Source organism: Elgaria multicarinata, chromosome 7, assembly GCF_023053635.1.
Source record: "Elgaria multicarinata webbii isolate HBS135686 ecotype San Diego chromosome 7, rElgMul1.1.pri, whole genome shotgun sequence".
NCBI classification, from domain to species: Eukaryota; Metazoa; Chordata; class Lepidosauria; order Squamata; family Anguidae; genus Elgaria; species Elgaria multicarinata.
The window spans coordinates 9493986-9508758 of NC_086177.1; the positions used below are offsets into that span (position 1 = coordinate 9493986).

General features: G+C 45.4%; 1 protein-coding gene across 1 annotated transcript in view; it reads right to left on the reverse strand.

Annotated features, from left to right (window-relative positions):
- Positions 1-5139: 5139 nt before the first annotated feature.
- ADAMTS16 (ADAM metallopeptidase with thrombospondin type 1 motif 16) overlaps positions 5140-14773 on the reverse strand; it is a 104013-nt gene continuing 94379 nt past the window's right edge. Inside the window, exons 22-23 of the mRNA XM_063130001.1 lie at positions 8240-8387; positions 5140-6395 (exon numbers count right to left, since the gene is read on the reverse strand). Coding sequence (XP_062986071.1) covers positions 6280-6395; positions 8240-8387 — 264 coding nt within the window. The 3' untranslated portion in view covers positions 5140-6279. The remainder of the gene's footprint in view (positions 6396-8239; positions 8388-14773) is intronic.

Below are 14773 nucleotides of genomic sequence, written 5' to 3' on the forward strand. Positions count from 1 at the left end.
TTCCCCTTACCCCTGTGACTCTTCTGGAGTGGGGAGGAATCACTTGCCTCTTCAAGGCAGCCTGTGAGAGCTGACTGGAGGGCAAATAGCTGCTCCATTAAAGTAAAGAGTAGATGGGTTGACATTCTTATGGAAGCCAATTCCTAAGGAAGAAACCGTTATCAGGTCATGTTTTCCTACAAGAGCAAGTTTAAGAGCTGGTCTGTTCATTTCAGAGATCAGTGGCATGCCCAACAGCTTAGCAGAACTAAGTGCAGAGATTGAGGCCATCAAAGTGTGAGGTTCCTTATCCCTGCTTGCAAGCACCATTGCCATGGATTGTGAGTGGGCAGTTTTGCACAGTGCATGTGGTGAATTGTGTTCAATGCTACAAACCAATGTGCATATTTCAGGAAAAGTGCCACTGGGTTGCCATGCTCCGTGGCAGGTGGGATGTCAGTACCAGGCCAGCTCTCAAGATAAATTTCCACTGAAAAATTCAAGTGGACCATGGAAACACTAGATGGCCTTCTCAGAAGGATCTGTTATCCAAGAGAATCCAGCTAGATCCACCACCTTAAGTAATGACACTATTTGCAGAAATAGTTGGCCAAATGGAAACCATCCTCTAGCCCTTCACTCTTCAATGGGCTTGCTCCTTTCAAAATGGTATTGAAGTCCAATGAAAACTTCAGAATTAAATCCCCCCCTGCTAATTTCATAATAGGATCCATTACTTGACTCCATAGACCACCACCACTTCATATAACCCTGGTCTATTGACCTTTGATATTGTCCTTTGGCAAGGCATTTCAAATAGGCCTGGGTCTTACCTTCACTTTGCTGCCTTCCTTCTGTTATTTTGATTTCTCCGTTTGCCTTCCCTTCTATTGCCTCGCGGTTTGCTCTTGTTCATTTAGCCTCTGACCACTTGCTAATCTCTTTCTGCTGTTGTCCGCCATCCTTCTTTCATCTTTTAATGATACATTAAAATAAGCCAATAAGCTCTGAGCTACCACAATTCCACCTCTCCATTTCTATGTACTTACTCTATTGTTAGCATCAGGGCACTCTTCTTTACAGTGGCTTGCACCCAAACTGGGCCAGATGCGATTATATGTAATTTTATAGCGGACACTCTCTTGGCTACTTGGGATATAATTGAGATGTTCACACCCCAGTTCCTGATCCTTTTCTAAATGTGTGTTCCCCCCCCCCCCCAATATTGGCCTTGGAACACCACGCTTGACAAAGCCCTGCTTCCAAATGTAGTATTGGACCAGATAGTATCAAATGTCATCTCGTAGCAGACAGTCTTCTGGAAGTGGGGTGTGTATATTTTCATTTGGGGTGACCCAAGGCTTTTTATGGGGTGCTTCATTTCCTTATTTCAAATAACTGCTTATTTGTCATTGTAATTGTTTTGATTGGAGAGCATTAATGTTGTGGATCCCAAAGGAGGAGCGTCCCCCAGTCATGGCAGTATATGGTATTTTGGGTTATATCCATGCACACCCCTAGCGATCACCTAAGAAGCTGTCCTCAGTTCTGCTTTGGTTTTAGTGTGCAGTTCCATCTCCGTGAGTTCCTTTGCAACAGCGCCAGCTGCAAAAAGTTTTCAGTATGGAACAGAACCCAAATGCCCCTCCTACACTAGGGCCTGCACTTAAAATTTTGCTGCATCATTCAGACACCAATTGCTGCCTTCATCTCCCTCTCCCCATGGTACTGCTTGAAGCAGGCCTGCATGGCACGGCTGGCCCTGATTTCAAACGTTGCTTCACCATACTGTGGCCACTTAGCAAGATGCCCCAAGAGGGTACCAATCTACATAAAAAATGTGTATGCTAATTTATGTGTATAGATGCACATTTAGAAATAATCACTATGCTTTAAATAGAAATACAATACATCTCACCATAGTGGGGAAGATTGACTAGACCAGTGGTTCCCAAAGTGGGTGGTACCGCCCCCTTGGGGGCGGTGGGATTGCATAGAGGGGTGTTAAGAGGCAAGGGGACAGCAGGAGGGTGCTAAGAGGCAAAAGGGCGGCAGGGGGGTGCTCGAGGTGGTCTTTTCCGAGATGCGCCTCTCCAGAAGGTCTTAAAACCCAGGGACATTTTTATGGGAGAAGGTAGTTTGGTCCCAAGCCATATAGGGGAAGAATCCACACATGTATTAATACCGTTTAAGAAGAGTCCTTTCAACGGTGAATTGAAATGTTTCAAAAGCACCAAAACGCTAATGAAGAGACATACCCTGCTTGGTGTGCCCCGCCACGCTGGCTGCAAAATAGAGGCGTTCGCTCTCTTTTCCCTCCCTCTTTCGGCAAGCCTGCGGCGAGTGCTTCCCATTTAAAGGGGCCACGCACAGTACAGCCCCTTTTTCACAGAGAGCAAACGCCTCTGTTTGCAGCCGGCATGGCAGGGCACAACAAGCAAGGTATGTCTCTTTATTAGATTTTGTTGCTTTTGAAACATTTCAATTCACTGTTAAAAGGACTCTTCTTAAACGGTTATTAATACATGTGTGGATTGAGGAGGGTCTTGTTGGCAGCACGGCTCTGGACAACTCGAGCTGATGGAGCGCCTCTCCCACCATGACCATACCCAAATATACTACACTCATCATCTAAGCCCTCCTCAGAGTGCCTCTTCCTAGCAGAGGGTTGCAAAAAATTGAGTTTTTTTTTTTTTAAAAAAATTAAAGTTAGGATACTGCTGTGATTGACCTGCTTTTTAAGCACATGCATTCTCTTGCAGCAGCATTTTGGCCTCACTGGGCACTCCTTGGCATGGGGCTTGCCACCACCATTAACCCCTCCCTCCCCGACCCCATTGGACTTCCAGGGGGCACTGGGCATGAGTTTGTGGAACCAAGGGGGCAGTTACCTGAAAAAGTTTGGGAACCACTGGACTAGATGAACCATGTGTCTGCTCAGTCTGCTGTCCAGGTACTAACTTTTGATGAGCTACTGGCCTGAATCTCCCTTATTATGGTTCTTTATCTTTAAACCAGACTCGGACTGTGCAGCTTTTCAAATAAGGGCATCTTCAAATAGAAGACTGCCTTCTACTTGCCCTTCAAACAAGAGGACTGTCCTGTGTAAAGTAGGACATGCGGCCACCCTACTTCATAGCCTCCTGAAAGTTGCCTCTGTAAATCAAGGCTAGTTCCTACTTGCATCCTGACTACAGCAAAATATTATGATTCGTTGAATGCAAAGAATTTAGACTCATGGTAATGGGTAACATTTTATCTCTGCGTTTGGAGAGAAGTGGAAATATTTGTTCAGTACAGACAATGGGATGAGTGAGCGTATGCTTTCCATGTTTTCCCCCACAACCCAGCCATCAGCCTTGATATTACACAATGCCAACATTTCCAAAAGTTAATAAGTAGGGGCAGGACCTGAGGTGACCACAAAATGATGACAACAGCAGAATTCCTCAGCTGCAGCAAGGTTTACACTGCCAAACACTGACACTTGGGGTGGATGAGTCAGAGAGGTTTACATAGGAACGAATTCAGAATTGTGAAGGCTCCTGCCTCCAATAAAGAGCTCGAATAGTTGGGAATAAGGCCAAGTCTTTACTTTTAGGTCCAACTGAATGTGGCAGATGTCTCCAAGCACTTGCTGGTGCTGCTGAGGCACCACCAAAAGACTTTCCCAAAGTTTTGCGTCCAGTTCTGGGCTCCACAATTCACGAAGGACGCAGACAAGCTGGAGCGTGTTCAGAGGAGGGCAACCAGGATGATCAGGGGTCTGGAAACAAAGCCCTACGAAGAGAGACTGAAAGAACTGGGCATGTTTAGCCTGGAGAAGAGAAGATGGAGGGGAGACATGAGAGCACTCTTCAAATACTTAAAAGGTTGTCACACAGAGGAGGGCCGGGATCTCTTCTCGATCCTCCCAGAGTGCAGGACATGGAATAATGGGCTCAAGTTACAGGAAGCTCAGATTCCAGCTGGACATCAGGAAAAACTTCCTGACTGTTAGAGCAGTACGACAATGGAACCAGTTACCTAGGGAGGTTGTGGGCTCTCCCACACTAGAGGCCTTCAAGAGGCAGCTGGACAACCATCTGTCAAGTATGCTTTAGGGTGGATTCCTGCATTGAGCAGGGGGTTGGACTCGATGGCCTTGTAGGCCCCTTCCAACTCTGCTATTTTATGATTCTATGATTCTATGATTTCCAACAAACAATGTTCTTTGAACGTCTCCAAAGGCACACTTATTTCACCCCATGGTACTTTATTGAGCCATTGAAAACACAGCCTATTCATATTTGCCCCTATGTTTGATTAATCCTGGCATGGATTCTGTTCCTTCATCATGTGTGGCAGACTTCTGGCAACTAGAGTGTGTATGTACCTAACTGATCTCCTGATATGGGATCATACCGAAGATGTACTTAGTGTGGCACGAAATGGATACAATACAATTTGACAACCAAGTATTAATATCAGAAACAAGATTAGAAGGTAGGCACTTCTAAGCTACCTTTGAACATGACCGATCCAATAAGTGATGAGACATTACAGAAACAAATAAAAAATTTATTCAATTTCAGGTAACATAAATATTCAGTCCCATTTGGATTGATAGCACCAAAAAAATGTAGGGCAGCACCAACGCTCTAATTGCAGTGTATATTTCAGTCACAGCTGTACACACCCTGGGCTTCCAAAAAATGAAAGATTTTGCACTAAGAAATCTGTATACTTTTTGCAAGCAATACAAATTTGCATTCTTCCATGCTTTGCAAAATTTATTAAGCTTTTGCTAGTTGAAATGTGTGAATAGCTATGTGTGGAACTGAAGCCCAATCTCAAACAATGGAAATACTATTCAGCAATTGCTCTGGCATCTAAGAATTTGGCAGGCATAACCCACACACGTTGAAGTGTATCTTTACAGTGATAAAGGATAGACATTTGCTTTGTTTAATGAAAGCTCAGATTCTCGGGAATCAGCATTCTGTGCTCCATACTATATATGTTTCTTTCTGACCTTCCGTGGAATGGCAGAACATACACAGCCCCCAATGTTACCATCCTGTGCAGTTTCTAAATTTGCAAGTTAGTTTCCAGTTGCCCTGAAGAGCTATTACAATACAATACAATACAAGAAAAGGGTGTGTGGGGGCGGGCGGGGGGGGGGCGGGCAGGGGGGAATCATAGGTTAATTATGCTACTGCGATGCTGGAATCTAACATGGTAGTACCTTATGTTTAAATGCAAACAACATAATTTTGGTATAATCAGCTGTTTAAGTAACACTGATGGCAGAACACTCTTTATACTTAACAGTAAAGCATAAAACAAGGACATTTAAATAAGATCGCTGATTTGAAAACAACAAATATAAAGGATCTTATTATCTGACAAATGTTGAAAAAGAGAAAGGGCAACCTGAGGCTTCTGTCACCCTCCCCCCCCCCCCCCATATTCATTAAAAGCTAAGATCCAACTAAAGCAGTTCAGGTTTATTTATTGGCAAAAAGTGCCTCAAGTATATTTCAATTGTTATCTTCAGTTACAGTATTCATTTCCATGGGGTTTCACAAATTCTGTCGCTAGTGCACCTGGCTTGCAGCTGCAGGAGAACAGCACAATTCATCCAGGAATTCCCTTTCACAAGGCCCCATTGAAACAGCCAGGAACTGGTCAGGAACATCAGTGCAATGTAACAAGACATTTCAGGCACAATCGACTGGGGAGATCTCCAGCTAGAACCCTCATGGAAACGCTCCAGTGCAGTAGTGCCCTTGCACAGTTCCCACTAATTTCAATGGGGCTCATACAAGACATCTTCCTGGTGGACGGTGCTCAAAGCCCTTATTTAGCAGTGGTGACTGAGGTAAAAAGAAACAAGGTCCTCTCTCAGGCTCAACGAATATTTCCGTTGCTGGTTTCAGATCTTCATCTTCCAGGCAGCTCTTCAACATCTTCTCAGCAGAAGATGCCAATGTCCCAAGGATCAACTCTCTCCTTGTGATAATCAAACTTGGAGAAAACTGTCCCCCTGTTTGCCCCTCCTCTCCACTTATCTTAAGGACAGGAGACCCACCTGAAAACTTCAGCGAGGGTCACAGCAAAATACTGGGGGAAAATTGAGACACCTCACCCATCCAAGTAGTCCTTGACGACACTTTTGTATCTGGGTTCACAGATTAATGAAGAAGTATGCTTTCGAGTAAATTGCAGTCACTCTGGTGTTCACTGGGCACAGCCCCGAGTCAGGAAGTGTGGCTCACTTTGCATCCAGAACTATGCTGTATGTTTTACAAACAATTCTCACAAATTTGAATTGATACAAGACCTGCAGCATTGTTTCCCATAGAAACTATGATTACAAACACCATGTTGGGGGACCAAGTGGCACCAATTAAAGTAATCCGAACAGAAGGCATCTGAAGAAAAAAAACACACAAAAAGGTAAAATTTATTTTAGACAATATTAGATTTCTAACCTGGTTTCAAAGACACAGGGGGCGTTCAGACAGAAATAAGTTTAGCAATGGGCCTACTGTAGATGGTCTGACATGCAATCTTCTCAGTTGTTCTTCCTAGACACTGCTCTGCATAGCACTGATTGGCATGGAAGTAGTAATTACCTACTCCCACTCCCTAAAACACTTTATTTTAGCATTTAAATATTTGCTTTAACTTTTTTTAAAAAACGGGACATTTATTTAATTGAATAAATGTACATACAACATTTAAAAGTAAGAAAAGGACACAGCCTGCCTGAAGCATGGGGGCGGTGCAAGATAAATGAATGACTGAGCATGACTGGGTGCAGAATTTGGTCATCTCTCTCTCTCTCTGGGTGCCCATGAACAGGTGTTATGTGCATAATGCTAATACTCCACGTAACGGCTCACCCATTTGACAAATGCCTGAAATGGCCTTTAAAATTTGACATATGTTTTTGAAAGACAAAGTGTTCAGCTCATATCGTTTTTCTTTTTAGGTGTCCGATCCCAGGACCTCTTCAAATCATTGTTGGAAGGGCATTCCCAATTCCTTTTGTATCCATTTTCAAGGGAGCTAAAATTCTGCAGCCAATTACCTGACTTTCCTTAGTTCCTGGCTATGTACATCTCTCCTCTCTCTTCCAGTTTGCTTTCTGCTCTTGGACTCCTCCCTCTGCTCTTCTTTTTTTCTCCTTGCCCTCTGAACCCATCTCTTTCAAAAACAGTTTCCTAGATTTCCTTGCTTCCTTCTTTTTCAGGGAGCAGCAGAAGCAGTTAAAAGAAATAAAATGGAGGAAACCCTACTCTAAGGATAATCCTTTTGATTGCACTTTCACGCAGGGGCCCTCAGATTGTCTGAATGAATGGGCTATGTTTGCTGATAGCCCAATAGCACTTAATAGTTTAAGGCCAGAACTAGACTAGAAAGTTAAACTGAGAGCAGTGCAATGACATCGCAGCAGGTATTATATTTCACTAGCCATTACTGGGGGAAAGAGGAGAAGACACTGAGCTGCTGGCTCCAGTCTATGATACTAGCTGAGCAATTACTTACGGTAGAAGTGCCCAACTTGAAAAAGGAACAGGACTCCTTCAGCAGGCCCAAAACGTCGAGACATCAAACCCACTTGAGGGAGGGTTCAACTGGCCACTTGAAGGGGCTGAATTTTATTTAAGCTGGACAACCAGCATCAAGCAGAGCAATGGGACCTGCTGGAGCACTCCTTCCTGGCCTGCACGCTACTTGAGGAGAGCCAGGCTCCTCCTCAGCCACACACAGCACTTTAATGCTGGCCGGGAGAGGGCTTCCTCAGCCAGCATAGAAATGGGCTATATTGGCCAAGGAAATGGAACTCTGCCTCTCTTTGGCCCCATTTCCAAGTCACTTGCAGCCAAGTCTTCTTAGGTAAGGAGGCAGTCTGGTGGCTGGACCCACACCTTCCTAGGCTCTCGTTCTCAGAGATGCTGCCCTTCTGGGGAAAACCCCCAGGCCTTGATTTACTTGCACTCCTTTTCTGCTGCTCAGCTACAGACTGCAGAGGGCTTCTCCTCCATGCTGAGCAGCAGAAGAGAAGCCACACTTCATGGGGAAGGATACTGCAGAGTGGATGGTTTGTGCCCACCTCAATTAGATTGACACTTTAAGATTAGAACAGGGATGTTCACCTAATCAGGCACAACATCCATAACCTCAGCTAGTCCATTCAGTGAGCCCTCTAGGGTCCAAATCTTAAAGGCAAAAGTCAGAGTCAGGAAAGAAGAGCAGAACCGGAATATACCTTTCTTTCCAGGAAGAGGGCAGAAGTTGGTGTTACAGGCTTGTGAGGCTGTGGGCTTCTGATGCAAGAGGCACCCAGTGGCAGACCTCCCATTTGCTAGGCACTGAACTGACCTCACTTGCATGCCACCTCCACACGTTGCTGTGCACTGTAGGGAAAAATGGAGGTAATGAAGGAAGGTCACACAAGGTCACAGACTCTGCTGACTTCAGCAATGCCTCTTCCATAAGGAGAGCTGTGCAGTATTCCAGCTGCCTATTCATCTGGATCATTAATACCAAATATACAATAAAGCCCTTTCTTTGGCAACTCAAACACAAAAACGAACACGTGATTTGGTGGAACTTACTCCCAGGTAGGTGTGCATAGGATTGCAAGTTTAGGTGCCTTATTTTTTTCTTTGTAGTGCCCTGTATGATTTAAAGCCTTATATCTTATTGCAAGGCAAGTCAGGTTTAAGAGCTTAAGGGTGCAATCCTATGCATGTTTAGACAGAAAAAGGCCTACATGGGGCACTCTGCGAGTTGTAGGCTTTTTTCCCCTGTCTAAATAAGCATAGGATTGTGCCTTAAAGCTGTAAAGCCAGGCTTCCCCAACCTGTTGGCTTCCAGATGTGTTGGACTACAACTCCCAGCACCCCCAACATATCTGGAAGTCACCAGGTAGGATCTACACTACTGCTTTATAATGGTTTATAACAGTAGTGACAACTGTTCGGGCCCAGGACACACCCTATATACAGCTTTCAAACTGTTTTCAAAGCATTATATCCTGCTTGGTATACATCTGGCCCTATAAGCTTTGCACCCTTTAGGGCTGTTACCCATTAAAAAAAACCTTAGCTAATGTATCAAATGAGTTTTAATCAATTGAATCTGTACAAATTAGTGTAAGACTACAATAATAATTTTGAAGGGAAAAAAAGCAGAATTATTTGTTTTCAGTAGTGCCTGCTGAAACATATACACATAGAATCATAGAATAGCAGAGTTGGAAGGGGCTTAAAAGGCCATCAAGTCCAACCCCCTGCTCAATGCAGGAATCCACCCTAAAGCAGCCCTGACAGATGGTTGTCCAGCTGCCTCTTGAAGGCCTCTAGTGTGGGAGAGCCCACAACCTCCCTATGTAACTGATTCCATTGTCGTACTGCTCTAACAGGAAGTTTTTCCTGATGTCCAGCTGGAACCTGACTTCCTGTAACTTGAGCCCGTTATGCCCATCTTAGAAGAAGTCCCCTAATCTGCAATTTTTTATATACATAAAGAAAGAAATGTGTTGCTGAATTAATATGTAGACTATTTTAAAAGGCTTTATATAGTTTTGTCTAACCAGTGAATGGAGTGAAGGTTGCTGCCCTGGCATACTTAAATAGGAGTAAATGATTGCACTTGGCAGGACTTACCTCTGAGTTGATAGTAAGAGGGTTACACTTTAAACATAGTTAGTTCTCTAATTTTAAATGCTTTAATTGAGAATGTTTTTTTTTAAAAAACCAGAGATGTTTTATATTCTCCGTTTTTAAATGTTTTACTGTGGGCATTTTGTGTTTTGAAGTGTTACGTTGTAAACTGCTTTGAGCTTCTTTTTTTTTAGATATAGTCAAACGTCCTAAAAATTTATTGATTAAATAAATCCACTTTTCACCCACTAGACCATACTTAACACAACACTTGGTTGTTGTTTTTTCATGGCGCCCCTCTGGGAAACACATCCAGCAGCCTCAAAAGCTGTGCTGCAGGGGTCCTAGGAAGCAGAGACCCATTTCCTCCGGTGAGATTCCAGCATTTGAGGCTGGGAAAGCATAACATTTCCCCTGCATTTGTCCTCTCCTTCCCCCTGCAACAACATCTCTGTGCAGCGCTCTGCTTTTCTTCCCAAGAGTGAACGAGAGCCATTCAGCTGATGGGAGAAAGTAGAGGGGTGCACTCAGAGAAACTGTTGAGCCAAACCAGGGCCTGCCCCTTTCCCACAAACTATGGCCGTAGCTAGACCTAAGGTTTATCCCAGGATCATCCCGGGTTCATCCCTGTCTGAGCGCTGGATGCCCTGTGTGGCACTTAGATGAACAGGTTGGACCCCAGGACAATCCTGGGATAAACCTTAGGTCTGTCTCTCTGGTACTTCCACTTAGAGCCCTTTCGTGCTGCTTAAGCAACGGTTTCCCACAATTAGATAGCAGAATTAAAACAGAGAATCCACACAGCCTGACATACAGCATGGCATTAACTAACAATGCCTCCCCCATAGCCAAGATCCTTCGATAATGTCTACTCCCAAGTAAGCTCCGTACTATAAAGATCCCTGGAAATAAAAGCATTATCACCTCCTTGCTCTGCCAGGTTTATGGCTTCCTATTGATCTAGAGAACAGGGAGCAATTTTCTCCTGAACAGCCTCTCTGTGAGTTGCCCCGGGTCAGGTCAGGTTTTATTTCCCACAGACAGACAAAGAGAGAGAGAGAGAAGTCTTTAATCACTGATTTCCTCTCCTTATGTTTTTAATTTTCTTTTTTTAAAATAGTGTTATAGCATTATAAATAGGGCTATAATACGGTCAATTATTGGAGCCAACTCAAGTATGGGATCACGAGGAAGCCATACAACTGGCTAAGCCTGCGAAAAGGAAGTGCTTCATTTACAGGAGCCCTGAAAAGCCTTCATAGCACTTTGTCCAGAGTGGGAAGGATGCGGATGCAATTGCATTTTATTTCATTTCCCCCAAAAGAAAAATTGCAAATCAGGGCTGAAAACACATGGGAGGTGTATACAGAAAACACCAGAAAAATTGCAACATTGATGCTCCGTAAAAAGTGAATGAATGAAGGATGGTAATTGCAGAGGGAGGGGCTAGTTCCTCAGATTTCAGCTTGCTCGGTTTGCCCTTTAGGACTAAGTGGAAGTCACGGAGAACTAACAGTGCAATCCCAGCTTAAAGATCTACTGCCTGGCGGGAAGTGGCATCCACACGGCTGTGCAGCAGAGTGGCACATCTCACGAGCCAAAGAATTACTCAGCCACACATTCCAGGTGGATCGTGCCCTGCTGGCCATCCTCTCCGAGGTCCAGGCAATTGCACCTGGTCAGTTGTTTCTTCTGGAGTGGTTCTGCCCTTTCCATTGGGGTGGGCGGGCGATTCTCTTGCACACCGCCTAATAACCGTGTGATCTTTTGCAATATCATATACCTTGACGTGGGGCTTTGTAATGTGGTATCTGTGTAGGGGTGGGGTGGGGGCTGCAGAACTTCTCTGTGTTGCCCCCGTTTTCTTGTTGGTTGGGGTGGACAAAAAAGACCCCACCCGACTCCATGTGGGATTTGGACTAGCAGCATCCTAGATGTGTGTGTGGATGCATTAGCAGGTTGCGCTGCAGTAGGTCCTGGCTTGTTCCCAGGGTCTCAGCCCCTTTTGTTGTCTTGTTAGGCAACACGTGCTTGAGTAGGATCCACTGCAGCACAACCAGGGCTGGTGCTACCATAGAGGCCACTCAGGTGGCCACCTAGAGCGCCAAAGTAAGGGGGGTGCCGAACGCTGCACCTGGAAGCCGCTGTCCCACAGCGGCTCTGAGAGGGCGGCTTCCGGGCGTGCCGTCCCAAAGCCGCCCGCCTGCCTCAGCATCCTGGCTTTGCTTCGGCTGGGTGCCCACCCAGCTGAAGCGAAGCCACCCCCACCCACTCCCACTCCAGTGTCCTGGCTTCGCTTCGACTGGGTGGGCACTGAAGCGAAGCCAGAACGCTGGGTTAGGGGGGCAAGTGGGCAGCTTCGGAACGGCGCGCCCAGAAGTCGCTCTCCCAGAGCAGCTTCCAGCCAGGCATGCCGTTCCGAAGCCGCCCCCCTGCCGCCCCCCCCCCAGCATCCTGGCTTCGCTTCGGCTGGGAGGGCAAGATGGCGCCCCACACCCAGGTACGCTGGGGTGGGTGTGGGTGGGTGAAAGCAGCTCACCTGCCTAGGGTGCAAAATAGTCTGGCGCCGGCCCTGAGCACAACCCCATACACATCCAGCATGTTGCCGCCGGTTCAAATCCCACATGGAGCCTGGGTTTTGTTTTGCCCACTCCAACCAATAAGAAAACAGAGCTCCTTGCTCTGCAGTCCATCCCCCACCCCTGCCACAATACACACACATACCACACTACGAAGTCCCATAGCACGATATATGGTATTGCAAAGGAACTGACCTAGATGCCATTCCATGGCCTTCGGAGAATTAGCAGAGGATGTGTATGCTGTGGATGGGAGAAGCTCATTGGCTGATTGTGTTGCAGAGCGGGGTGTGGATGTGTTGTGTGGATGGGGGCTCCTGGTTGATTACTTGGGGCATGATTTCTAGGGACACCACAGTGTGGCTCCCGCCATCCCCTGGCCATTGTTTTTCCTTTTCTGGTGCTGGAGGGTGAGGAAAGATTTGGATGGAATGGATTTTTTGCTGGGATAGTTAAGTGGAGCAAATCTGCCCTTTGGGAAACTGTAGCGTTTAGGATTGCTCTGTACGCCTGTTTCTCCATGCATAGTCCCACGAGTTCATCACCTAGATTTTCTTTCTTGGTCATGCTAGAGTGTGACAAAGACACTAAATCCAGGAGCTGGTATCTACAATGCAGATGCTGAGCTCTCCTTTGCAAAATTATTGTCATGTCCTGCACACAAATGTTTTAATTTTAGGATAATTTTTTCAAATGAAAGGCAATAATAAACTGTAGACGGCCAGTTCAGAAATCAAATGGTGAAACAGGGCGGCCAGTCCAAGAATAAATGTCTGTGGGCATCAAGCCATTGTAGCTTTACAGTCCTCTCAAGTGGCAAGTGGCTCATGGTGTGAAAACGCTTATAAGCAACGGAGCACTAACAACACATTCATATGTAATCTAAAACTGTGCTAAGTGCAGGGACCTTGTTGGTTACTATGTCAGGAACACATAGGAGCTTCCCAGATAATTGCTGGCTCTTAAATGACCTGCAACAATATTTCTATAGTACATCAGTTGGTTCAACTTATATTGGCATAAAGGTCCCCCACCCCATCCTCACTCCTTCAAAGTTATCTCCCAAAAAAGTTGCTAAAGTAAGCAGAGACCTTAATAACCTGTTACTATCTTTTAACTAGGGTGACCGCATGAAAAGGAGGACAGGGCTCCTGTATCTTTAACAGTTGCATAGAAAAGGGAATTTCAGCAGGTTATCTGAACAGTTAAACAGTTTAACTGTTATCACAACAGTTAAAGCTGCAGGAGCTATACTGCAGCTATACTGGGACCAGATTTAAAAGAGGGCAGGTCACCTGCAGCTTTAACTGTGGTGATGAAGAAGGAATTTCACCAGGTTCTCCATATATACAAATGACTCCTGCTGAAATTCCCTTTTCAATACAACTGTTAAAGATACAGGAGCCCTGTCCTCCTTTTCATAAGGTCAACCTATTTTAACAAATGAAGAGACAGCAGGAGGGCTTTGTAAAGTAAACAATGAATAACAGCACCTTAAACATTCTCTTTCATAAGCTCCTGATGAATCTTTTTGCCTCCAAAATGGTGGGCCCCATGTATATGGGGAACATGGCATCCACATGAAATAACAGTTTAGGGTGTTCAAAGACCTCCTTATATATTGGTCCTCATATTTCCCCCAGGTGGATGGAGGTGGAGACGGAGAGGCTTGCTTGAGGCTTCCTAGTGAGTTCATGACAGAGATGAGATCTGAGCTGGGGACTTGGTGGATCAGATTAAGGGTCCCTTACAGTGCTGTGCCCCCCCCCCAAATTTCTTCCATTTTTTGCCATTTTATGGGGGTGGGTGAGTGTGAAACGAAAGCTCTGAGAAAAGAAGCTGGGGGAGGTGAGAATTTCGAATAACTTTCTCCTTGGGGAGGATGACAGGATTTCAGCTTACTGTTTTCAGTGTAGGTAGTCTTCTTTCTATTTTTTTTAAAATCCCCTACACTTAGAATCATAGAATAGTGGAGATGGAAGGGGCCTAGAAGGCCATCGAGTCCAACCCCATGTTCAATGCAGGAATCCATCCTAAAGCATCCCTGACAGATGGTTGTCCAGCTGCCTCTTGAAGGCCTTGAGTGTGGGGGAGCCCACCACCTCCCTAGGTAACTGGTTCCATTGTCGTACTGCTCTAACAGTCAGGAAGTTTCTCCTGATGTCCAGCTGGAATCTGGCTTCCTTTAACTTGAGCCCGTTATTCCGTGTCCTGCACTCTGGGAGGATCGAGAAGAGATCCTGGCCCTCCTCTGTGTGACAACCTTTTAAGTATCTGAAGAGTGCTATCATGTCTCCCCTCAATCTTCTCTTCTCCAGGCTAAACATGTAGGAGTCCAGGACTCTTTTCCAGTCCAGCATCTCTTTCTGAACTTTCATGAGACCACATCACCTCACCCTCTCCAACAGACATCCAGGAAAGGCTTTAGGGCTGCAGAAGCTTCTTTGCAAAGCATAGGCAATCAGGGCTTTTAAAAGCATTAGAAAAAACTCTGTTCTTCCTTGCAGCAGCACAGAGCATGCAAGATAAAGTCCCATTTGTGCTTAGCAAAGAAGC